The sequence below is a fragment of the Pinus tabuliformis genome, chromosome J (assembly GCF_031772625.1).
Source record: "Pinus tabuliformis cultivar Carrire ecotype Pingquan chromosome J, CPIR1, whole genome shotgun sequence".
NCBI lineage: Eukaryota > Viridiplantae > Streptophyta > Pinopsida > Pinales > Pinaceae > Pinus > Pinus tabuliformis.
The window spans coordinates 1190963567-1190990063 of record NC_142295.1 but is presented as its reverse complement, the minus strand read 5'-3'; the positions used below and the strand labels follow the sequence as shown (position 1 = coordinate 1190990063).

Here is a 26497-nt window from a genome sequence, read left to right as displayed (position 1 = left end):
TCGTAGGTCGGTGGTAAGCAACGACCAAAGACATGTAATTTTAGTTGATAGTCAAAAACATTTATCTTACAAATAAAAAAAAGATAGCTCCGAAGATGATGCTATAAGATGTGTCCTCAAGACTCCATTGAATGCATTGTCCATCTTGTTGGAATATGCTCGCTAGCATCCACTAAAAGAACTATCCAACATCCTGGAATTTGCCCTCGGGCCTAAATTCAATGTGTTTTCCATCCAAATATTTATTTTTCCACGGCACTCAAGAATCTGATTTGAGTCTAAGATCACAATCACAAACACACTCAAATGCCACAACACTTCTACTTTGCAGAGTATAATAACAAATAATAGTCAATCAACTAGTATGCAAGACAAATTTTAACCCACTACTTGGTATATTAAAAACTTTAATACAACAGTCGTATAGCTCTCGTACCAGGGATCATGGCCCTTACATACAGCCTTGATATAAGGACACAACTAGGGCTTGGTGTCAACAACTATGATAACAAATACGCCCTTAACAAGATACACTTTACCTACTTGCTGAAGGTGCGCACTACAGTTCTTTTAGTCCACATACCTTGAACACATCTAGCAGGTCCTTTGCCACCTCTTCTATTGATCACTGCAACTTCTGCAACCTCGAAATGCTTGCATCTCCAGTCACCCAATCCACCACTATTAACCCTCCTACCTGCTCCAAGATGACTAAACATAGGCTCACACAATTTTCCCTCTAGTTGCTCTCCTACTCCTCCAAGATAGCCAACTCATAGCGTCTTCCAGATCTACCCTCTTATCAATGATTTGCACAATCAAATCATTGAACTAGGGCTCACATAAATCCACCTCCTAACAGTCAATTAGCTCCAACAATGATCATTATACATAAGGTCTGAAAACAAAGTTGGCTTCTCACAATAGATAAGTCCATCTACCCACTGCATACACGCCACGAGAAACATTATTCATAGGTTTGTTTGTGAACAGAACTCAAATGCCTTCACACAATGTCTTAGCTATTCCAATATCACTGCCATAAGGTCTTCCAAGCATAGCCCACTTAACAATGAATGTCCATTGCTTCACTGTCCTTAGGGCATTCATAAATATTCCCACACAACAGTGAACAATCTCCTACACTCATTGTTCTTAAGGCTTCTTCGAGTTTGCGCTCCTGACATCCTTCTAGCGCCTCCTAGATGACAATCCTTAGTGTTTGCACGACCAGCCCTCTCAACAACCTTTCAACTGTTGTGATTAATTGCTTCTTAGGGCACAAAACAACCTACACTCATACAGTGATAAGACTACCACTTATTACTAAACTTAGCATTTACATGGCCAGCCACTAACAGTCCACATAGGTACTATTCTTAGGTTGCTCTCAATTTTTGTTCACACCTAGAACAAACTCTCCACTTAGCAACTAGTCTCCACAGAAAACAAGCAACTCGCAACCCTAGCCACAGCCCTTATTCACCTCGATCAACTCGTCAAACTCTGTGACAAATCTCGGTGGAAAATCATAGGCTTGCAGCCTACAACAACAACTGTAAAACTTGTCGAATACAGACCCTTATCTCTACATAGTTACATGATGCTACTCGGGCCTCCTTCCACAACCATACAAGCCTCTCGGCCTACTTTGCCAACAAACTATATCTCGGTCCTACTCACAGATTTGTGGCCCACTTCCTTCTTCACAGAACAGAGATGTCTTGGCATGCTTCAAGCCTCTTCTTCAACAAACTTTAGCTGTCCCAATCACGGAGGAATCTCCTCACTAACTCAGTTGCATCAACACTTAGTCAAGTCTTCTTTGAGCTCATTCTAGACCACGGAAAGAGACAAATCTGAAACTCCCTTTCTCACTCCAGTTGCCCCTTGAGAACTCGTCACATAGGCTTGTAGACTTCTTGAGACATTGCACTTGGATGGTGATCAAATGAGGGTAGACGTTAGCCCTCAAAAGTCATGACATAAACACTAGCCGACTTAAGTTTTCTTCATGAAACCCCAACTAGCATAAGGAAATTAGGTGAATTAAGATATAGTAACACAATATGGTCTCATTTTTGTCCATTTTTAATTGAAGTACCTTGAATGCACTTCAAAATTGTTGTAGCTTAATTTAAAAAGATGTGACTAGAAAAACGGAGTCACAAGAACTTATATGAAAGAACTCCAGCAGGGGTAGGAAATATATTTTGATGATAGCAAAATGTTGATTTTTGTGTAGCATCAAGAGGTAATCCTACATGACTAAATGGTCTTCAAGTCGGCCAGCCAGTGAAGGTACGTTTCCCTTGGGTTGTCACACCCCTTCAAGATGTATAAATAAGATAATGTGATGTCTCATTTGACAACCAATGAAGAGCAAGTCTGAGCAAGGAGAAATCTGATTTTTTGAGGTCTATCTTCTCTCATCTTCATCATTTTATCTCTTGGACAGCCGCATGTGTGAGAATGAAGGACGAGTTAACCTGGCCACATTGACTGATGTTAACCGAGCTTTGACCAGATCTGTTAGACCATTGTTTGACCGAGTTCTTGGAGACAGCACATGCGGATTTGACCGCAGATCACATGGTTTGACCACAATTTAACCGCAGGGCCAAAATTTGACTGCAGGCCGAGTTGACCAGCGTTGACTTCTAATTTTTCTGACTGGTTTGACCAGTGTTGACTTGATCTTGTTTGACCAGCTTTGGCTAGTATTTGACTTCGATTATTGCCACAGATTTCTAGACAAATTGTTGATTTGTAAACCTTGCTGAAGAATGATTTCTCCTGAGAAAAGTTGCCAGGTTTTTTCCCAAGGTTGGGTTTCCCAGGGTAAAATTATTGTCTCTATTGTGCATGGCTGTCTTTCTGTGGTCTTTACTGTTTCCGCTGCATTTACTGTTGAAATTTTCTTAGTCTAATTATTCAATGAAAGCAGTGGCATAAGTACTGTGGGAAAAAGCATTAAGAAGTAATTATCTGGCAGAAAATTGTATTCTACTGCACTAGCCTTAGAATTTTAAAACAAAAGTCTGCTCAAAAAGTTGCTCAAGTTTCTGTGGAAATAAAAAATATGGAAGCCGAACAAATTTCACAACATGCAAGGACTTTAGAATGCTTGTCCACGCATATTAAAAAAGCAGTCCTAAGAACTTGAATGGGAAAACTCCAGCGGGTGTAACAAATATATTCGCTGACATAGCAAAAGTCTCATTAGCAAAGGTGCTTGAGTGTATGGTTAGTGTCTTGAAGATTAAAGTTAATGTTGTAACCCATCCTTATCTACGTGAGAATAAAAGGTATAGCGGCCCAATAAATTTCACAACATGAATAAACAGTCAGATGTGAATAAAAATAACAAGCTTTAATATAAAATCTGTAATTAGTTGCAGAGATTAAAATAGTTTTATGTTACTTCCATGCTAGCTCACACCATACATAAATGGAGCTAATTAAAACAAAGGTTCAATTATTACAAAAATTAGCAGAGGGTGTCACAAGCTACCTTGTAAAATGAAGCAGCATCCCCCTCTTGAGCATCAGGCCAAATCTTTGCATCCAGTTCCATTGCGGCACTAGCTTCCAGATTGGTAAGAACTACCTGTAAAACATTAATCAGAATTTACTGTCATAACTTCCCAAGATTTATATGACTGCATTGAGAAGCGCTCTACAACCCAGTATGCGGAAGATGTTGTCATGTAGCATCAATTAACATTAGATTAAAGAATTAAAATATACTTACATTAAAAATATTTACAAAATACAAGTCGACATGAAAGTAAAAGATAAAATAAAGTCAGATATAATAATAACAACAACAAATATTTACTTTCGATTATGAATTGGTCCTGGAAAGAAAACAAAAAGTGTTTACTTGAGGAGTTTGTAATAAGAAAGGTAATTTTGGAAAAAGATGTTCTTTATTAGTTGACAATGAACAAAAACAATTACACTCTATTCATAGTTGGTTGCACAGTGAGGTGCTCTACAACCCAGTATGGGGAGATGTCATGTAAATCTATGTGACAACAAAAGGTAAATAACTATGTACATGTTTACATGTCAAAAAAAAACAAAAAATCAATCATTATGCATGTTGCCATGTACATATGAACATGATCATGGCAACAAACCAGCATATATCCATCTTACTCCTGGATATATCAAGCACTAAGAGGGATCAAATTTGTCTAATTTTCTTATCATTTAATATGAAAGAATTAATCCATGACATAGAATCAAATAAAAAATAAATTTACACACTCAGAAATTTGATCACTGTTGGTGCTTGATAGATACGGGTTTAAGATGGATCCATGCCAATCTCTAATTCTTTAAGAATATTGACTTTCTGTATCGACATATTTTCATAACCAATTCAATCCTTTTACTACCCCGTCATGTTCACATAAAATAAAGGGGCTTAGCTTATCATTACGTTGAAATGCTTATGCAAAACAAAGTTCATCCTTTTCAATAAATAGCTTGCATACATTACATTACAAAGCATCACTAAACATATTCTGAAACAAAACAGACCTTAAGTAACCTTCATAATACATGTTGTAGAAGTAGATTCAACCCATGCTGGTCATCCAAATCACATCCTATGTAAATCTGGCAAAGACAAATACAATATACATAATATATTCTGCTTGATGGAAATGTTACCCACCCATGTGGGTAACCCCTAGGAGAAAGTTTTCTCCTATTCTTATCAGCTTGCCAGCAAGCAGCCCTATGATGATATATAGATAGCTAGTCTCAAGGGCCCTCCACCCATGCTCCGATCTGTGCTTTATGAAATCTATCTCACTCATCAGTTGAAGGTGGATCATCTATTGCAAGGTAAATTAACCATTTCTGTAATCAAATGTTTTCATTTAATGTTAAAGGGCAATCTAGTATGGATCACAGGTTGAATTGGGAGATAGACCAATTTTGGTTGTACTGTACTCTTGTTCCGATGCTTCACCTTGGTGGTTATCCCTTGACCCCAGTTCAGGGTGACATTCCTTGAGGCCATTCTTTCCACAATCCAGGACAGGCACAAACAGGAGGCTCTAATTCATGTTGTGTTCCCATGGTAACCCATACCTAAAACTTTCCATATTTTCCCTTATATCCATATCCCATCTTCGGGTTGATTGCTATATATCACCAATATTGGTTCCCTGTTTTCCTCATTCTTGAGTAGGGGCCCAGAAACTTTAACCTAAGAGGTTTATGGAGCCAAAAGAAAAAAAGGAGCATGAGCCATGATGATAAAATGCAAAGAATTGGTTGGAATATAAAAAGTGTGTGGACAAAATCCTAGCTTGAGCTCTTACCCCCTCATTAGCCCTCACCTAGTTCATGGCTAATACATGAGCAATCAAAATGAAGGGACACTTGAGTATCCCAACCCAATGAACAATAATCCACTTTTCTTTAAGGGGTAAAAAATGAATAAATGAAAGCTTGTAACCCAACCCATGCAAGAAAAATCTGCACAAAAGGGGTGGCAAAAATAGGCTAAGGAAAGGGGTAACTCAAGTCCCATGATCACTCCGTCTTCACATTATAACACTCAAGAATGATGGAATTTCATAGCTGGTACAAAGATGGTGGCAGCCTCCATGAAGTAAACCCCTTTCATGTAATTAACCACTTGCATCTGTTGATTAATGGGTTGGCTTAATAAGTGTTCCTGGGCCTCTCGAAAACCCTCCCATATCTAAGCATGTAACTTGTTTACAAACCCTAAGCTAAGATGACATCTGAAGAAGTGCTTTGATGCTTTTTGCACTAGATATGGCCCACTATGGTACTCTTATGGTTATTTTACCTATGATGATGATCTCACTTGATTTCAAGGGTATGCTTCAGATGCTTTCTCCCATGTACAGTTTCCATCCCATGAGGGATTGATGAGACGTCTCCATCACTCCAAATAGGAGATTGACCACTCTATGTGAAGCATTCACCTTGGGATGTATCTAGCAATGATGATGACGTCCTTCTCGTCTCCCTCTAGAGCTTGAAATGTTGCACAATGAAGCCAAGACATTGCCAAGAAGACAGATGTATCCCAAAGACCCCAGCACACTCATAGGCTGGCATTGCACCCTCTTGATGGATGTTGCCTTATTTTTGGGATAGTTTGATGATGATGAAGATTGCTTGAGATCCTTCTCGAAGGGATAGTACACCTTTATAGATGATTACATCATGCCCTAGCTTGTGACATCACTCTCATGTGGCTTGGAGTGGTGATGTGGGCTTGGTTGATGATGACATGTTGAGGAGGAGGGTTTTGCTTGAAGAGTAGACACATTGTTAATGAGGAGATGGCCTTCAAGTAAGGAGCACCTTTTTGACCCATCCATGACATTTGATGGAGATATTCACCTTTAGAGGATGACATCACCTTTGGAGGAGCTTTTGCTCACACATGTGGGCTAAAAGGAGGCCTTTTGTTATGTTTTATTATTGAGATGGCTACCTGTTAGGTCAGCTTGTGACCAACTTAATTTATTATTTTTTAGGGCTTTTACTCAATTATTGGACTAAATCGACATGGTTGCCCTAATATAAGTAAAGGGAAGATGACTTAAGTGGGATCATTGTCACACACTCATTATTACTCACTAGAGAGAGTGCACACTAGTTCTTTTTCTCTTGGATGCGTTAGAGCATGATGTAGCAAATTGTCTTGGGGAGGGTATTATTCTTGCAGGGATTTTTTTCTTGGATTGATGAACAGATTGTGCAAATCTGTTGAGGGTAATCTTCTTGCATTTTGCAATTCTTGTAGAATTATGGTTCCACTGAAATTTTCATTTTAATGTATTGAACCTTTTATGGCTTGGAGTGGTGATGTGGGCTTGGTTGATGATGACATGTTGATGAGGAGGGTTGTGCTTGGAGAGTAGACACATTGTTGATGAGGAGATGGCCTTCGAGTAAGGAGCACCTTTTTGACCCATCCATGACATATTTTGATGGAGATATTCATCTTTAGAGGATGACATCACCTTTGGAGCAGCTTTTGCTCACACATGTGGACTAAAAGGAGGCCTTTTGTTATGTTTTATTATTGAGATAGCTACCTTTTAGGTCAGCTTGTGACCAACTTAATTTATTATTTTTTAGGGCTTTTACTCAATTATTGGACTAAATCGACTTGTTTGCCCTAATATAAGTAAAGGGAAGAAGACTTAAGTGGGATCATTGTCACACACTCATTATCACTCACTGGAGAGAGTGCACACTAGTTCTTTTTCTCTTGGATGCGTTAGAGCATGATGTAGCAAATTGTCTTGGGGAGGGTATTATGCTTGCAGGGATTTTTTTTTCTCGGACTGATGAACAGATTGTGCAAATTTGTTGTGTGTAATCTTCTTGCATTGTGCAATTGTTGTAGAATTAGCGTTTCACTGAAATTTTCATTTTAATGTATTGAACATTTTATGGCTCTAACATCTCATTTTTCAAAAATTTCACCAAGTATAGATCAAGGAACCTCATTATAGTTACCTTGACCATAAATCTCAAAATGATTGAAAATTGCTACGGCTTTGGAGAGTTTTTCTTTCTCCTAACTCACTCCTATCAAGTCTTCAATCATAGACCTCGCCCTTTGACTCCATTAACCCAAGGAATGAGAGAGGCACTAATCCATTTAGTGTCTCAATCCTTATAAAAAAATTAAACCCCAAATTTTATCTTTTGTAATGTTTCCTATAATAATTTTGGATTAGGTTACAATAAAATCTGCATTTAATAGCATAAAATACCTTGGACCTCATAGACCTAGGGTTAGGATTTGCATATTCTACATTGAAAAGCAAAATATCATTTTTTATGCATTTTCCACCCTCTTTTTAAGGGCTGACGTCTAGGAATTTTTAGTTGTTTTAAGCATTTTCTGCCAATTTTAAAATTGTTGCGACTTATTTACTCATTCAATATCTTTTTCATATTTATTGTTTATCAACATTTATAGGTTGTTTTATGATTGTTATCATAATTTTTGCATGTTGTAAATTGTATTGTTTTAAACCCTTAATTATAGCACCAATCAGATATATTTCAGCCTCTGGAGGAATGTTTAAGCCTTCTAGATATGCCATAACTCCTTTGAACTCACTACATTGAATTATCTCTCATCTCACTCAGAGCCATGCCTTATTGAATATCAATTTCGAGTATTTTATTTTGAGGAACCCTTGGAGGGTATTTAGACTAGGAGTTCTTAGGTTATCTAATCTCCAATATCCATTGGAGAAGCCTCCGTTGTGGGGATAGTATCTATTGTAGTAGGGAATGTTTTCATGGTTTTTCTGTGAATAATAAGGTTTATATTTCGAAAATTATGGCTTTTCCCCTTAATTTTCTGGAAAATTTGTAAAAAACATAAAAAATTTGCACTAAACATATGTAATTGTATATATTTAGTAGTTAATAAGCATTGAGTTAAACAACGCACACAACCCATGGAAAGCACGCCAATTTAACAAATGTCATTCATCCTAGCCCCCCTAACTTGCTCGATAGATAACACAGGGGTGTCAAGGGGTCTGAAAAGTTTACCAGGTGGTATATCACCAAGGGTACGTGTCGGTAACATATTGGGTCTGAGCGCCCTCTGCTAAAACAGGAGAAATTGTTCAATAGAACCAAGCATATGAGAATATAAGAGTTGGCGCAATGGATAATAATGTTGGGATCAAATCCCAATGATGCTAAATCTATTCAAGCATTGGTGAAATCTAAGGATATTGATACCCTTGCATTGGAGAAAAGGCTCAAAGTTCCAAATTTAGAGCATGTGCAAGCTCAGGAATATTGGCAATGCAATAGGAAAAAGATCAATTGTTTAGTCAAATGATACAGTTAAATAAACAAGTAAAAAATTATGAACAGTGAATTGAAGCATTGACCAATGTAAGGACAGAACATGTTTTTCAAGCTACTTCATCTACACTAGCAGCAACAATAGCACCAATTGATCAATCGAAGGAAATAGCAAAACCTCTTTATGATCTAAATTTAAGTGAAGTTGAACTAGAAAAGTTGAAAAGAATTATTACTCTTAAACATGATGAGTTGCACATTTTAAAAGAGCAAATTGTTGAAGAAAGATGGTACCATCACAGCTTATCAAGAACTTAAGGCTAAGCTTCAGCAGAGTCTGGAGCAAATGCAGAATAGGTTGATAGTGAAAACTTATTTAATTGGAGCAAAGCATATCTTATGGGACCATATAATAGCAAAAATAACAAGGCTTTGGAATTCTTTTAGACTAATTGGCGATAAGTCTATACTTTGCATATCAAACACAACAGAAAATTCATCAAACGTGGAATGAATTAGGGAATAAGCCTTAAATGCCTATTAGAATTATAAAATTCCTTAATTCCAAGACTTGGGAAGAATTGAATGCATTAAGAGTCAATAACAGGACATCATTGACAGTGGAAGCAGATGAAGTTCTGGCCAAGAAAAATATAACTAAACAGGCTCAAAATAAATACAATGTAATAGAAAGGAATGTTGATCACTTTATGAATAGGTTTAACAATTTGCTAGAGATGGGTTTACCTACTTGTTGGGGCAATAAAGGTAATTTACTTCCACTGGAAACTTACAAAGAAGTACTGCTGAAAGAAAGGAATAAGGTTGATAAGTTTTCAACTGTGATAGAAACCTTAAAGGGCCAAACAGTTGTCGATGATTGATGATTTTTACCTTTTATGGCAAGTTAAAGACCTGTTTTCTACAGTACTGGATCAGATCAGGGCCGAAATTCTGGGTCAGATCAGGCAGAGCGAAATTCTGGATTAGATAAGGAGGCTTGACTTGGAGGGGTTGACCAAGTTTGACCATAGGTCTAGGTGTGTCTCTTGTTGAACAGAAGAATTTCCATATTGAAAAGGTTGTTTGGATTTTCCCTTGGTGGGTTTCCCAGGGTAAATCTGGTCTTCTCTTTGTGCATTGTGATCTCTATTGTTCTTGTATGGTTGAATTTCTAAAGTATAATTGTTGAATGATATATTGGAATAATTTAAAAGAAGATCAACATCAAAAGTAATTATTAGTATTTCAAAAATATTGTGCTAGTCTATATTGCACTTAGAAAATCAACAATATTTCACATGGATTAATTTCATCATGTACTAGAGCTTGAGCTGGTTGACCCATGAGCCTAAACAATCTCCCTTCACGACTTCCAATAACTCTAGCATACGAGAGCCCTTGAGCCATACAAGTACTTTGCCATCCACAAATGCTACTCTTATCTCCTTTATCTTCCAAACATGAAATAGAGACTAAGTTCTTTCTCAAACCTGGCACATATGGAGCATTGCTGAGATGGACATTGTTACCAGATTCCAGCTCAATGATGTCTTTCCAACTCTTTTGACTGATAGCTATGGTTGTCTTCAAGCTCTACTCTTTGAGATAGTCTTCTTGACACGATCTCCTGCCATATGTCTTGAAGCACCACCATCCACAAGCCACATATCAACATCAATTGCAATAGAACCTGTTAGAGCAGAAAAGTAAAAGAAATATTTATCACCTCTAGGCTTCTTTTGATGTTCATCATCAATGTCAGCTACGGAAGCATGTTGTTTTCCTTTTATCTTTTTATCATTTTCTCCTTTAGAACATTGGTTCTTATAGTGACAAAAGTGACAATGATAGCATTCAATCTTCAATATATCCTTCTTCCCTTCTAAAGCAGGTCTTCCTTTTGATTTTTGTTCCTGGAAACCAAACTTCTTCTTTCCTCCATTTTTCTTTTTGAAACGAGCTGCAAATGTATGAGTTTCTTCTTCCTTTCTATTTCTTGATATAAGCCTTGACTCTTCTTGAGCACAAGAGGTCCATAATTCTTCAAACGAAGGAGCTTGCTTCCAACTACATATACCTGCTGCAAACGCATCCCATGATCTAGGTAGACCATTGAGTGTTGTAGTCACAAGTTCCTCCTCAGAAACAGTTTCATAAATTGTTTGAATTTTGATCCCTTAATTGAGAGATTCTCACAAAATATGAACCCACAGTGTCATCACTTGTCATCCTTATATCGCAAAGCTCATTATTCAAGCTCATGGCTTGACCAAATGTTTTTGACAGTAAACAGATTAGTTAGGGCATCATACATCTTCTTGGAAATATCAAGCTTTGCAATGTAGGGGATCAAATGCTCTCTAATGGAATCCACAATAAGACTCATTGTAGTGATTTCATCTTCCTTGAACTTCTCTTTTCCTTCAGTATCTGCTAGTTCTACAAACTTCCCTGTCACAATATCCAAAACCTAGTTTTCCAAACTCTAAAATTTCAGGCTCCTTCTAACTTGTTCTCTGATTTCATAGAGGAAGCCATGAATGTCGATCAACAAGGACTCAACAATAGTGATCTCAATGTAGGGTTTCTTCAAGAGTGATCTCAGTGTTCCTTTCTTCACCAAAGGTGTGATACCGTGTTGATTTTTCTAGTGTAATACATAGAAGCACAATATTTCTGAAAAACTAATAATTACTTCTAATGATGTTGATCTTCGTTTAATTTTTCCAATATATCATTAAGCAATTATACTTCAGAAATTCAACCATACAAGAACAATAGAATAGAAGAGATCACAATGCGCAAAGAGAGCACAAGATTTACCTTGGGAAAACCCAGTAAGGGGAAAAACGCAGCGACCTTTTCAATAGAGAAATTCTTTTATTCAACAAGAGACACACCTAGACCTTCTAGTCATCAACTAGGTCAACCTGACCTTCAACAAATCTATGGTTAAACCTGGTCAAGCCTTCCAATCTGATCAAACAACACTACCTTCTAATATGCCCTAGGCCGAATTTCTACTTCTTTGTTCTGCCCAGAAACCCATAAATTTCGGACCTTGTAGATGCCCAGAAAATGTCGGCCCTTTCAACAAAAACTTCCTAGAAAATATGCGAACTAGGAGAGAGGGAGGCCTTCCACATATGTGAGCTTGAGAGAGAGAGAGAGAGAGAGAGAGATGTATTTTGTCCTTCTTTTCATCCATACCCTCATACATGATAAAATCCAGTTGGAAACGTTGCGATCCCCCCAATCCTAAAATCCTGAAAGTTGTTAAGTTTGCGAGATTTCGAGTGAGATATAAAATTCTACTTTCCCCAAATGAAATTCGATGAGGTCAAAACCACTCTCAAGCATCTTGAGTCAATTAATCGTAATGTAAAACATTTAAGTTGGAGGATGAAAAAGTAAGAATTTATTATTACCATTAATTACATAGCATTAGTAGTGTCCTATGATTGAATATTAGGCTTCTCCACTCACAAATTATTGTTTTCAAGCAAAATTCAAGGGGGGCACCCCACCCTTTTTGAGGGGAGATGTCAACAAGCACACCTATTGGGAAATGTTTCCCCTTCCATCTCCTCGAGTTTCCCCAAAATGGGGATGTGAGGAAAAATTTCCCTAGGCATCCCCCCGTCCCATGAGCGTGGGAACTATGATAGCCAAACCTGGTTCATAGCTAAATAATCTAGAAGACTTGGAATATAGAGTACTCCATTTAGGATCAAATATAATATATTGAAGAATGTATGAATGAATTGATACAGTTTGGTTACAAATGAGGGTCCTGTATATATACTTAGGTGGGTGCCCCTTCATGATTATTAATTATCGTTTTGTACATATTTATATTTGTTATATTGACTTCCCCTTTAGAAATGCTTTGTCCTCAAAGCATATTGATGAAAAGGTTGGATATTTTTTTCTATCTCCTAATGTCTTCACGTAATTCTCAATTCTTGGAACTATTATATTCGATAATAGAAGATTATATGAACTTCTGAGTGATGACCAAAATTGTCGAATTGCTAAAGGATCTAACAATCCCAAACCAATCTTTCACGAAATGTCACACTTATAGGCTTTCCAAGATGAATTATTACAAGGAGACTTGATAATACTAGTATGAATATTCGTTTGAAGATGGGCTAATTGTTTTCTTTCTGATTGATGTCGATACCCTCACTGGTTAATGTAACTGCTCTCCTAATCTGAATGTCAATAGGGAATTCTTGTAATGTGATTTTCTTTCAATGTACTCGTAGCATTTTCTTTACTTATTTTTGGCATATGATCTTCTTTGCATACTAATGTTGCTGGTCTGATTACTAGATCTTGTCTTGGAATTTCCGTCATTTGAACTGCAACATCTAAAAATGTTTTCCTTTTAATTGGATTGGAATCTTTCTGAATTGCAATATTATTTGCATTAGCATTTGCCCCATTTTCATCAACTTGGATTTTTGAAGATTTTGATGCTTCTTTTGTGGTAAGTTCTTCTAATTTGGGTATTATCATTTTTTGAATGTGAAAGTTCTTTGTTCTCTAAATTGTCCACTTTATCATTAATGTCTTTATTCTCATCTTTTAAACTTTTAATTTGTTCTAATAATCTTTGGTTAAGGTCTTTTAAGCACACAGTTTCTTCTTCTTTCTCTAATAGACTCCCACTGACTTTTTCTCAAGACCTTCCTTTTCCTATTCTAATTGTTGCCTCATAGCCTTGGACTTCTTGACTTGTGAAAGTGATTTCTGGTTGTGATCTTTTAAGCAAGAAATTTTTATGTCCTTTTCTATTGAATCTCTATAAATCATATCCTCGAGCTCTTTGTATTTTTGTCGTGATACCTTCTTGATTTATTGAAGCTTTGTGAGTTCATCTTTTAAACTTTTTGTTTGTATTTGTGTATTATTTTAAAATCCTTCCACAATAAACCATTTCCCACACATTGGACAACAACGTTTGCAATTTTTAAGAATCAACTAATACTCAAATTGTGTTTCACAAAAAGAGCATTTAGTCCAAAATGTTGACTTATATATGGAACTCAGTTAATACTTCACTTTTTTCTTTAACTCACCTTTTTTATTATTAATAGGTGCACAGAATGCTAGAATATCACTAAAATATAATAATAATTACGAAAGCCTTCACCTTCTTTAAATATAATAAAGCTTTTCTTTTGATATATATTTTCCTTATAATTATCTTTTTATTTATACGGGTTTAAACACCTTTGCGTTCTCTTTTCTTAATAGAATTACCATTTTATTTTTACTTTAAATTTTCTCTTAATAGAAACCTTTATGAATTTTCCTTTTATGTTTTTTTTATTTTATTTTATTTAATAACACTTTATAATAAGAACTTTGGCTTTTAATAATTTTTTAATCAATGAGTAACCTTGTAAAGTTTTGTAGATGTTCTATGCTAAGAGCAATTTCACTTTTCTCACAGCAATCATACAAGTAGATAAGCAAAATGCAGATAGAACATATAAGCAGATCTTACAGAAGACAAATCAGAAACAAGAAAAATGAATGTGTTCGTTTCGGCGGTCAATAGGATGCTTCAACCAGCAAAGTCTCCTTTGGTCAGCCAGCCCAGCATGTGTCACAACAACCCTCCAACCAGTAGATGAGAAGATGTGAGTTGTGTTGTCTTTAAATTCTCTCCAACTTTTCCTGTATATATATCCATCAATGAGGGTGTGTGACACATCTGTTGGGCATGTGAGCCTACATTACAAAACTGGCTGACCTTGCACATATAATTTATTAAGAATAATAAATTCAAAATATAAGTTCTGCTCATCGGATTAAGACTATTTTTATATGGATTTTACACCTCTCAGAAAGAGGAATCCAACAAAAATATTAGCCTCTTAATCTGAGCATCAGAACATGGAGTTTGGACCTAGTTGTCCAATTTTAACACTCCCTCTCAACTAGGGAGAACTCCATCTATTAGTGCAATTAACATCGTGAGTCATCCTGCCGAAACTTGCTTTGCTGGCTTCTTTATTTCAGAACAGAAGTGGGTCAGTCACAAAGACATCATTCCCCGACTGACATAATCAGTCCAGAGGTCCCAGACCTCACAAATCTTGATCCCAGATCAAGTGGTTGGACCATGCCATCCTAGATAGAGAGTACGGCAATCTCTGATGCGTCCATCAGTCTTTGCTAATAGTCTCTAGCTTTTCCACACCTCATTGGCCAAATGAGAGGTACTTCCCATGAGCCCTGAACTCAATGGGTAGGATGCATACGGGGCACAGATTAAATGAGTGGCGAACCAGCTCAATAATCACAAGGGTGGGGCAGAAGCATTATGAGTGCTTATAGCTCCGAGAAGCTATCCCAAAGCCCCCCAGAGCTCCCAGAGCTCATCGTCCAACAGGACCCACATCATAGGGTCTTTCCACGACACCAAGACTCTCACGGAAGGTTAGGAACTTGACCTTCCCCAGGGGCTTAGTGAGAATATCCGCGACTTGCTCATCAGTTCCTATATGATCGAGCCTTACGGCGCCTCGCTGTACCATATCCCGAATAAAGTGGTACCTGATATCAATATGCTTGGATCGGTCGTGGAACACAGGATTCTCAGTCATATGAATCCCACTCTGATTATCACAGAGTATTACAGTGGTATCTAGCACATGTTGGAACAGCTCACTAAAGAGCTTCCTCAACCAAACTGCTTCACAACAGGCCATACTAGCAGCAATGTATTCGGCCTCCGTGGTGCTCAAAGCCACCGACTTCTGCTTCCTGCTCATCCATGAGATCGAAGCAGAACCAAGATTGAAACAGCATCCAGATGTGCTCTTACGATCCACCACACTGCCAGCCCAATCGGCATCAGTATATCCCCGGAGTATCACACTCCCGGCAGTGTATCTCAGCCCATGGTTTATCGTGCCCCGAAGATATCTCAAAAGATTCTTGGCACCAACCCAGTGAAAATGATGAGGCTCAACCATCTGTTGACTCAAAGTATTCACTGCAAAACATATGTCCGGACGGGTGTTCACTAAGAACATCAAAGCTCCTATGAGTTGACGATACTCAGTAGGATTGGCCAAGATAGGCCCTGCAGCGCTGCCACTCAACTTCTTAAAGTTGAGTTCCATTGGTGTCGACACGGACTTACAGTCCACCATCCCAAATCTTTCTAGAAGCTTCACAATATACTTTCCTTGAGAAAGGAAAATCTCTCCAGGTCTCTGCCAGACCTCCAGGCCTAGGAAATAGTGCATCAGTCCTAGGTCTTTCATCTCGAACTCAGCAGCAAGCTCCCTCTTACATTGATGAATGAGAGGGTCATCACCTGTCAGGAAGAGGTCGTCCACATACAGCACTAGAATGAGAGGCTTTCCTTCCTCAACCTTAAAGTAAAGGTTTGGATCAGCATTGCTTCGAGTGAAGCCCAGCTTCATCAAGTAACTATCCATCCTCTCATACCAAGCTCTGGGTGCTTGCTTTAACCCATAGAGGGCTTTCTTCAACCTGCAGACATAAGTGTCTCGATCTTGAACTTCAAATCCCAGAGGTTGTTCTACATACACCTCTTCCTTTATTGCACCATGCAGAAAAGCGGTCTTGACATCCATCTGATGAAGACTCCATCCTTGCGTAGCAGCAAGGGCTATGATGGATCGGATGGTGGTATATCGAGCCACAGGTGCAAATATATCGTCATAGTCAATTCCTTCCTTTTGAGAGAAGCCACGGGCAACAAATCTTGCCTTAAACTTTTCAGCACACCCATCAGATCCATGTTTAATCTTGTAGAGCCATTTAGCGGTGACAACAGATTTGTCCTTCGGTCTCGGGACCACATCCCAGACATCATTCTTCATAATAGCCTCATATTCTTCATGCATAGCATCCTTCCAGACTTGATGCTTGATGGCTTCCTCAAAAGATCCAGGTTCAGATTGTATAATAGTACTCATGGCAGCTAGATACCCTTGGTATCTACACGGCTTCTTGCTTTCTCGGAATGTTCCCCTTGGGGCAGCATGACCCTCAGCATCTTCGAGGGTGTCCCTGAGCCATGATGGCCTCTTTCCTAGAGAAGGGGAAGGATCAATAGGGTCCATTTGCCCTTCAACATCAGGCATAGTCTCATCCTGGGGTTCTTCCAAATTTCCAGGTCTTTCTTCATGGTTTTCTTCAGATCTAGGAAGATCTACTACTTTCTTCAGGGAAGCATCTTTGTCAAAAGTGACATCATGGCTTATCTCTACTTCCCTTTGACCAAGTACATAGACTCTATATGCCTTAGAAGTCTCACTGTAGCCCACAAACATTCCTTTCTTCCCAGTAGCATCCAGCTTACTTCTCTTTTCTTTCGGCACATGAAAATAGACAGGACATCCAAAAATTCTAAAATGTGAGACATCAGGTTTCTTACCAGAGAAAAACTCTTCGGGAGTTTTGGAGTCCAAAGCGGAATGAGGGCATCGGTTTTGAATGTACACAGCAGTATTTGCAGCTTCTCCCCACAGAAACTTTGGAAGACCCTGGTCACATAGCATGGCACGGGCAGCTTCCACAATAGTCCTATTCTTGCGTTCAGCAACACCATTCTGCTCAGGAGTATATGCAGTGGTAGTCTCCCTCTTAATGCCAGCTTCTCTGCAAAAGTCTTTGAACTCATTTGACTCATATTCAGTGCCATTGTCAGTCCTCAAAATCTTGATCTTCTTTTCGGTCATATTTTCCACCAAGGCTTTGAAGGTACGGAACCACATGAAAGCCTCATCCTTCTTCTTCAAGAAGTATATCCAGGTTTTGCGAGAGAAGTCATCAGTAAATGTCATATAGTAAGAACATCCCCCCAGGGATGTTACAGGCAACATACCGGAAAGATCAGAATGGACCAGTTGCAATATCTCAGATGTCTTTGTGACACTTGAGGGGAAAGGTCCCCTTGTATGTTTTCCTTCAGCACAGCCCTTACATACACATGTATCATTTGTCCTGCCATCCACATGATCTCATAGTGTTGCTCATCATGTGCTGCCTTTAACTGTGAAGCACCATCATGATGCTGCCCGTTGCATCATTCATCACAATTGTACCATTCTCATGATTATATTTACTATGATGTTGTTCATGCTCCATGCATCATTGTTCTACCCATACACATGATCTAATTCATTATGATGCACATGATATATGCCTTATGCTGCTTCATACTACCCATATGCATCATACTTCTCATACTGCCCATGCATCATTATATCATAGCTGCATCCTAATGATAATACGTCCTTCTGCCTGCATAGATATTTATTGCCATAACCAGCATATACCTTGTCATGAGCATAGTTTAGAATATATGAGCATACATCGTATAACTTGTATCACCCCAGCGTATATATGTATGCATGACTACGGCTATAGGAATTTATAACAGCCCCATACCTTGATAGTTGTTATGACTGCATATGGATATCTCTGTGCATAACATGAACAACGTATATACATATGAACAGCGTGTAATAACATGAGCAACGTTGAACACCATATATATGAACTGTGTGTAAGGGTATCTTCATGACTGCGTATGGACCCTTTATTAACTGTGTGTTATGAATTTATGACAGCAGTTGTTCCAGGCATCACATTGGCTGCGTGTAATGATTCCAATAGATCCAATTTAGGGCTGCTGATGTTTCAGGCATCACATTGGATGTGATGTGACAACGGATCCATCGTGGATTTCTTCATTTCTTGCCCAGCGTATAGGTTTTCCATACCTGAGCGTATATTGACTTCATGATAGCGTAGACTGCGTGGATGTATGTCTTCCGGACAGCGTACATGTCTCCCTGTATCTCTTCATGAACTGTGGACAGCGTATATGTCTCCATGTATCTCTTCATGAACTGCGGCTAGGTCTTTCAAGAATAGTGTATGCCATAACTGCGTTAGATATCAGTCTCTGCATATACATGACACTCTATGCCATAACTGCGTTAGATTTCAGTCTCTGCATATACATGACACTCTATGCCATAACTGCGTTAGATTTTAGCGTTTGCGTATACATATCAGCGTATGCATAACAGTATTATGCTACGTTACTTAGTGTCTTAATGTCAGCGAGAGAGGTGTTATGCGTATATGTTACAGCATATCTCATTACATCGCATCAATGTCTCCATGTCTGCATTCCTCATCATACCTTCGAGTTCTGGTCATGACTGTACCTAATACCCCGGTCGAGGTGCAGTCATACCCTAATGCGGGCCTGCTTCTCCATGCGAGATTTAGCATGTGTGATTTCTGCGTTCTAGACTGCGGCTCCACTACTGCTTCATTCCCTTAATAGTATGATTATTATAGCGGACAGAGTTCCGACATTTATCATGTAACTGTTCTTCAAAATATCAGAAGTATCGGAGTTCATATGACTGTCTCCGTGACTGCACATAGGTTTTCACTGCGGCTTCATTAACTGTGCGTATATATGTATGGACTGCGTCTTCATTCCAAAGATTGCGGCTATATTAACTGTGCGTATATATGTATGGACTGCGGCTTCATTATTCCAGCGTATATATTGTATGGACTGCGGCTTTGACTGCGTATAACCATTCCCAACGTATAAAGTGGTTCCATATTGCGTATACAACATAAACAATATTGGATATATGAACAGCGTATCATAACTGTTCTTTATGTCCTGTGTTTACTTATATGCGGCTTCATTATTTCTTCCACTGCGTATTAGTACTCTTGACAGCTACAGGTCTCCTTTTGCACTGCGTCCAGACCTCCTTGTAAGACATGACTGCGGCTTGACTGCAGCTACGTTAGCCTTACTGCGGTTGTCCCTTATATGAACACACGTTAACCTTTAACCTTACTGCGGTTTTTCCTTATATGACTGCGGCTTCCTGCGGTTAGGGCATCACCCTTGGGCCAGCGTATCTGTTGGTTCTCTCCTTCTAAAAACCCAGACGTGGAGAGGAGATCACTCAAGAATCCATTTTCTTCGATGATGATTGCTATAGATAGAGTTTGTCTTCACCTCAACTCTGATACCATGTAAAGTTTTGTAGATGTTCTATGCTAAGAGCAATTTCACTTTTCTCACAGCAATCATACAAGTAGATAAGCAAAATGCAGATAGAACATATAAGCAGATCTTACAGAAGACAAATCAGAAACAAGAAAAATGAATGTGTTCGTTTCGGCGGTCAACAGGATGCTTCAACCAGCAAAGTCTCCTTTGGTCAGCCAGCCCAGCATGTGTCACAACAACCCTCCAACCAGTAGATGAGAGGAAGATGTGAGTTGTGTTGTGTTCAAATTCTCTCCAACTTTTCCTGTATATATATCCATCAATGAGGGTGTGTGACACATCTGTTGGGCATGTGAGCCTACATTACAAAACTGGCTGACCTTGCACATATAATTTATTAAGAATAATAAATTCAAAATATAAGTTCTGCTCATCGGATTAAGACTATTTTTATATGGATTTTACACCTCTCAGAAAGAGGAATCCAACAAAAATATTAGCCTCTTAATCTGAGCATCAGAACATGGAGTTTGGACCTAGTTGTCCAATTTTAACAAACCTTTACACTGAAACTTTTTCCTTCAAAATTTAAAAATTCCCAATGATCAAGTGTGTATGAGTAGTCACGTGGGCATGCGGAGTTGGACTATACGAACGTGACGTCCTTGTTTTAATTTCACAAAGGCACAATAGAGTACAGCGTCTGATATGTTGTTGTACAGACAACAACAAATATTACTTTGACAACAAAGTTTTACGGATCGAGTGAGGACGTCATTGTGTGGATGGCACAAACTAGTTTTAGAATTGATGTACAAATGGCAAGGAAGCGAGTGCCTGCAAGGTCGTATGGAACTGTATGTTTACAGCAGATTGGAGAGTTGTGTGTAGCTTGAAATGGTAGAGTGGTTTTAAAACCTACAAGTGTTGTTTATTAGCATCAACGACATGAGACTTATTCCAGTCTCCTACATTGAAATCAAATGGAATCGATTATAATAGTCAATATAAGTTCCACGTGTAGTTAAAATGTACTCAATGCCCCAGTCGAATAGTTTAGGTTGTAGTTGCTAGGATACAACTTCGGAAGGGTACCACAAGTTTGTGATTATTTATGACTACCACTACATATATTATTATGCCCTGATTTTGGTGTTCTACTACGAGTTCCCATGAAGATACTTCTTGGCCGATGACAAATACGTCAATTGCTACCTAATTTTGTAATATATTACTTTTATAGCAACAACAGTTCTATCATAATACATATCAAAGCCACTAAGGTTGAATTGGATATTCCTCTTATAGCTTTTCTCAAGGCACTTTATCCTACTTACTGCAATTATCTTGAGTCATAGCAAGCAAATGGAAATCTCAAAGATATTACCTTTGACTCTCTTCTGAAAAAATTTGTTGAAAGAGAGAAGCTTTTGGAAAGAAGACAGCCCCTGAATCTTCTGAACAGGTTGTGTGCCTTGCTCATAAAGAAAAGAATCTTGCCCAAGATTCTTCCAGAGAAAGAGGTGGTCGAAGAGGAAGAGGAAGATATTTCAGGGGCGGGATGGCAGACACTCTCAAGGGGAAAAGGCAGATTTGCACTACATACGCTGCAAAAGAAATGGATCACATGATGCCTCCACATGCAAGTTACCTTGGGACAAAATTGAGCAGAAAAAAAAAACCAACCCAAAGGTAAAACTAATGACACAGACAAAGGTAAAGCACTTGAATCCACTCATTATGTTGTGGCACAATGTAATATTGGAGTAAATGAAGACTTATTTAATGCTTCACTTGCTTCTTGGAAAAATGATTAGTTGCTTGATTCAGGAACAACTTGCCACATGAGCCATAGAAAAGATATTTTTGAAGAATTTGCTGACAATGTTGATGGAGCAGTATACTTTGCAGACCAATCAAAAATGAAGCCATCAGGGCTTGGCACAATCAAGCTTAAATTGCCTGGTCCTCCAGACTTTCTTCTGCATCATGTTCTATATCTCCCACAGCTGAAGAAAAACTTGTTGTCCTTGGTCCACGTCCGCTAGCAAGGTCACTCCATTCATATGTTTGATGGCAAGCTTGAGGTGAGAAAAGCATCTGACCACTCACTTGTCATGAGGGGGATAGAAGAAGAAAGGCTTCTCAAGCTGCAAGGTACCTCTGCTCGTGCACAACATTTCTCATACAACTCTCATTATGAAGAAGGTACACTTCCATCAAGTTTATTATGGCATGCTAGATTTGGACATTTGAACTATGACAGCCTTCGCTTGTTGAAGAAAAATGGTGTTGCTGGTTCGCCTACAATTCCTAGGAAACTTAAGCAATGTAATGCTTGTATTCTAGGAAAGCATAGCAAACAGTCTTTTCATGATTCACATTCAAGAGCACATACAAAACTTGAACTCATTCATTCAGATTTATGTCGTCCAATGCCTGTTCCTTCTGCAAATGGAAACAAATATATGATGACATTTATTGATGACTACACCAGAATGTGTTGGGTTTATTTATTGAAGAACAAATCTGATGCTTTTCAAACATTCAAGAACTTTCATAAATGGATTGAAAATGATGCACGATCTCATATTGGCTCTATTCACACTGATAATGGAAAAGAATACACCTCAAATGAATTTGAAAACTATCTTCGCCAACATAGGATCAAACATCAAACAATTGTGCCTTATAATCCCCAACAGAACAGTGTAGTTGAAAGAATGAATAGGACAATCTTAAATATGGTGCGCTCCATGATGTTTTTCAAAAAAGTAAAATTGATGTTTTGGGTTGATGCAATTCTATGTGCTGTATATATAAAGAATAGATGTTCATCTAATGATATCAGAAACAAGACTCCCTATGAAATGTGGTATGGGCACATTCCTTCGGTAAAGCATCTCAGGGTCTTTGGTTCCACCTGTTATGCCTTGATACCAAAGGTACATAGAAACAAACTTGTTGCAAGAAGTCGTAAGTGTATCTTCTTGGGGTATTCAAACACCTCCAAAGCATACCGTCTCTATGATGAACTCAATAAAAAGTTTGTTCTATCTAGAGATGTAATCTTTCTTGAATCATCCAAAACTGACAATGTTGTTGAGCGGCAACTTTATCGCTTGGATAGATTCGCAAATGCAAAATCATTTCAAGAATGTCATAATCAGATTCCACATCTTGAAGGGGGGATTCCTATACTAGATCAACCTATGGAATCTTCTTCTGAAGAACTCTCTCCCCCGCATGAAACTCCAACAACGGATGATACTTTAAGTGATGTGATTGATAGAATTGGGAGACTCAATCTTGATTCAGTCCCAACTCAATCAACGGAGTAGCCTGGACCATCTGAGAAAGGTCCCCCAAAGTGGCTGACAAAGACACTTGAAAGTGTTCATCCTGATGAGGTTGGAAAGACAGGAACTAGAAATTCAAACCGACAAAATGGAGGTGATGTAAATGACTCTGATTCCCCTGTTGATATGGATGTTTCTTATGATTGTGAATTGAATTTGTCTACAGATTTCGAACCAACTTCCTTCAAAGTAGCTGCTTCTCATGATGAATGGAAAGAAGCAATGCAAAAGGAGTATGATGCCCTGATAAAGAATGGCACTTGGAAGCTGGTTGATCTTCCATTAGGAACCAAACCAATTCGCTGCAAGTGGGTCTACAAGAACAAGTATAAAGTAGATGACTCACTTGACAAGCACAAAGCCGAGCTTGTGGCAAAAGGTTTTGCACAGAAGAAAGGCGTCGATTATGAGGAGACTTTTGCCCCCACAGCAAAATGGGCTACCATCGGCACACTCTTTGCCCTAGCAGCTCAGAACAGTTGGAAAGTCCATCAAATGGATGTAAAAACTACTTTCTTGAATGGAGATCTAAAAGAGAATGTTTTTATGTCCCAACCTGAAGGATTTGTTGTGAAAGGACATGAACATAAAGTATGCAAACATGTGAAATCCTTGTATGGCCTCAAACAAGCACCGCGAGCCTGGTATGAAAAACTAACTGAGCATCTTCTGAAACTCAATTTCAAACATTATGATCTTGATGATGCAACTTTATTTGTCAAGAAAGTTGGCAAAGCAGTTGTATATCTTGTGGTATATGTAGATGATCTTTTGATGACAGGGAACAATGAAAGTTACATTGCATCCATAAAGAAGGAATTGAGGAAAGGTTTTGAAATGACTGATTTGGGCTATGTTCATTACTATCTTGGTATTGAAGTAACTCAACATCCGAAGTCCATATTTCTTTTGCAAAGTACTTTGGAGATCTGTTGAACAGGTTTGGCATGACAGAATGCAATCCTCTTACTACTCCAATGGAACAAAACTTAAAGCTCACATCCATTGAAGGAAAATAATTTGAGGACGCAACAAAGTATAGACAGCTTGTAGGAAGTCTCAACTACCTAACTACTAGCAGACCAGACATTTCATTTGTTGTTGGAATCCTCTCCAGGTTTATGCAAAAGCCTTGTGAGGGACAATGGTCTGCTGCAAAAAGAGTTCTAAGGTACTTGAAGGGAACTCAAGACTTTGGAATCAAGTATACACATTGGTGGACGACTTCAGCTTGATTGGATACTTTGATTCAAACTTCGATGGAGACAAAGAAACTGGGGTATCTACTTCAGGTTATGCTACGAGTCTTGGATCAGGAGTTGTCTCCTGGAGATCACGCACACAATCAGTTCCAGCAAATTCCACTAAAACAGTGCGAAACACTCATGTAAAAGAATATTGAATGAATTAATTAACAAAGAGCAAACAGCTCAATGATAATACAAAGATATTTACAATAATAGAAACATCAGGTTTCTATGTAGAATATGGAAACAAACAGTTTCATCTAAGAAACTGCTAAAAGAATAAAAATAGCAACAGCTAAAAGACTGAGCATTAAATACTAAATAGAGATATTCTAATACCCTCCCTTAATGCTCAATCTATTTACAACACCAATAGACCCTCGGAATTTTACAAATTTATCAGGACCAAGAGGCTTGGTGAAAATGTCGGCTGGCTGCTCTGTTGTGGGAACATATTGCAACTGAACTAAGCCGTCTTCAACCAGCTGGCGAATGTAGTGGCAATGAGTTTCCACATGCTTTGTTCGTTCATGAAAGACTGGATTCTTGGCAAGTTTGAGCACTCCCTGATTATCACAAAACAAAGAAGTAGGCCCTGTCTGGAAAACATGCATATCTACAAGCATACGACGAAGCCAAACTGCCTCACAGGATGCCTTAACTGCTCCCCGATACTCTGCTTCTGTTGAGGAGAGAGCCACTGCCTGTTGCTTCTTACTAGTCCAAGTAACAGCACCAGATCCTAGACTAAACACATACCCAGCTGTAGATTTACGGTCATCAACCGAACCGGCCCAGTCAGAGTCAGTGTAGCCACTGAGAATAGGATTGGAGCTGCGAGTATATAAGAGGCCATAATCAGAAGTACCACGCACATATCGTAGCACCCGCTTTGCTGCTATCCAATGATCAGCTTTAGGAGCTGACATAAAGCGAGAAATGTAGCTTACTGCAAAACTGATGTCAGGTCTGGTAGCAGTAAGATAGATGAGACAGCCCACTAATTTCCTGAATAAAGTTTCATCCACAAGGGGAGAGGATGACTGTGCTGAAAGTTTGAGCCCTGGTTCCATAGGAGTCGTGGCCGGTTTGCAATCCTGCATTCTGAACCTTTCCACAAGATTTTTGGCATACTTGGACTGAGAGAGAAAGATCTGATTTTCAGTTTGCCAAACTTCAACCCCCAGACAGTAATGAAGAAGTCCCAAGTCTGTCATCTCAAAAGTTCTGCATAGATCTTGTTTCATCCCATGGATCAAATGTGCAGAGCTGCCAGTAATGATAAGGTCATCCACATAGACAACCACAAACAAGATATCATCACCAGTATGATTGATATACAGGTTTGCATCAGATGGGCTCCGCTGAAAACCCTGATCTATCAGGTACTGATCAATTTTCATGTACCAAGCCCGAGGAGCTCGTTTCAATCCATAGATTGCTTTAGCTAACCGACACACTTTATGTTCTTGACCAGCAACCTTGAATCCTGGAGGCTGCGTCATGTAGACTTCTTCTTGAAGATCACCATTTAGGAAAGCACTCTTTACATCCATCTGATGAACTTTCCAATTGAACTGAGCTGCTAGGGCAAGAACAAGCCTTATGGTACTCATCTTGGCTGTAGGAGCAAAAGTCTCCTCATAATCGATGCCTTCCTTCTGTGAGAACCCTCGAGCCACAAGACGAGCTTTATACTTGTCTATGGTTCCATCAGCTTTGTATTTCACTTTATACACCCATTTGCAGCCTATGGGCTTTTTTTCGGCAGGAAGATCAGAAAGTGTCCAGGTGTGATTCTTCTGAAGACTCTGGAATTCGGCTTCCATAGCCTGTTCCCACTCAGATGTACCCTTAGCCTCTGAATAGGTTTGAGGCTCAAAAATACTGTGTAGGTTAGCCATAAGAGCAAAATTGACTGTAGACTGTTGTCTGTTCTTATGTCTAGATTCTAGAAGTTCTACCTTCAAGGAGCTCATCATCCC

At 38.7% G+C, this 26497-nt stretch overlaps 1 protein-coding gene across 4 annotated transcripts in view; it reads right to left on the bottom strand.

Annotated features, from left to right (window-relative positions):
- OVA9 (glutamine-tRNA ligase, putative / glutaminyl-tRNA synthetase, putative / GlnRS) overlaps positions 1 to 26497 on the bottom strand; it is a 159808-nt gene that overhangs the window by 47932 nt on the left and 85379 nt on the right. For all 4 annotated transcript variants that reach the window (XR_016248061.1, XM_089379183.1, XM_089379182.1 and 1 more), the window contains exon 19: positions 3515 to 3610. Coding sequence is in view for 3 of the 4 variants with exons in the window: in XM_089379183.1 (XP_089235309.1) it covers positions 3515 to 3610 (96 nt within the window). In the remaining variant the exon portion in view is untranslated. The remainder of the gene's footprint in view (positions 1 to 3514; positions 3611 to 26497) is intronic.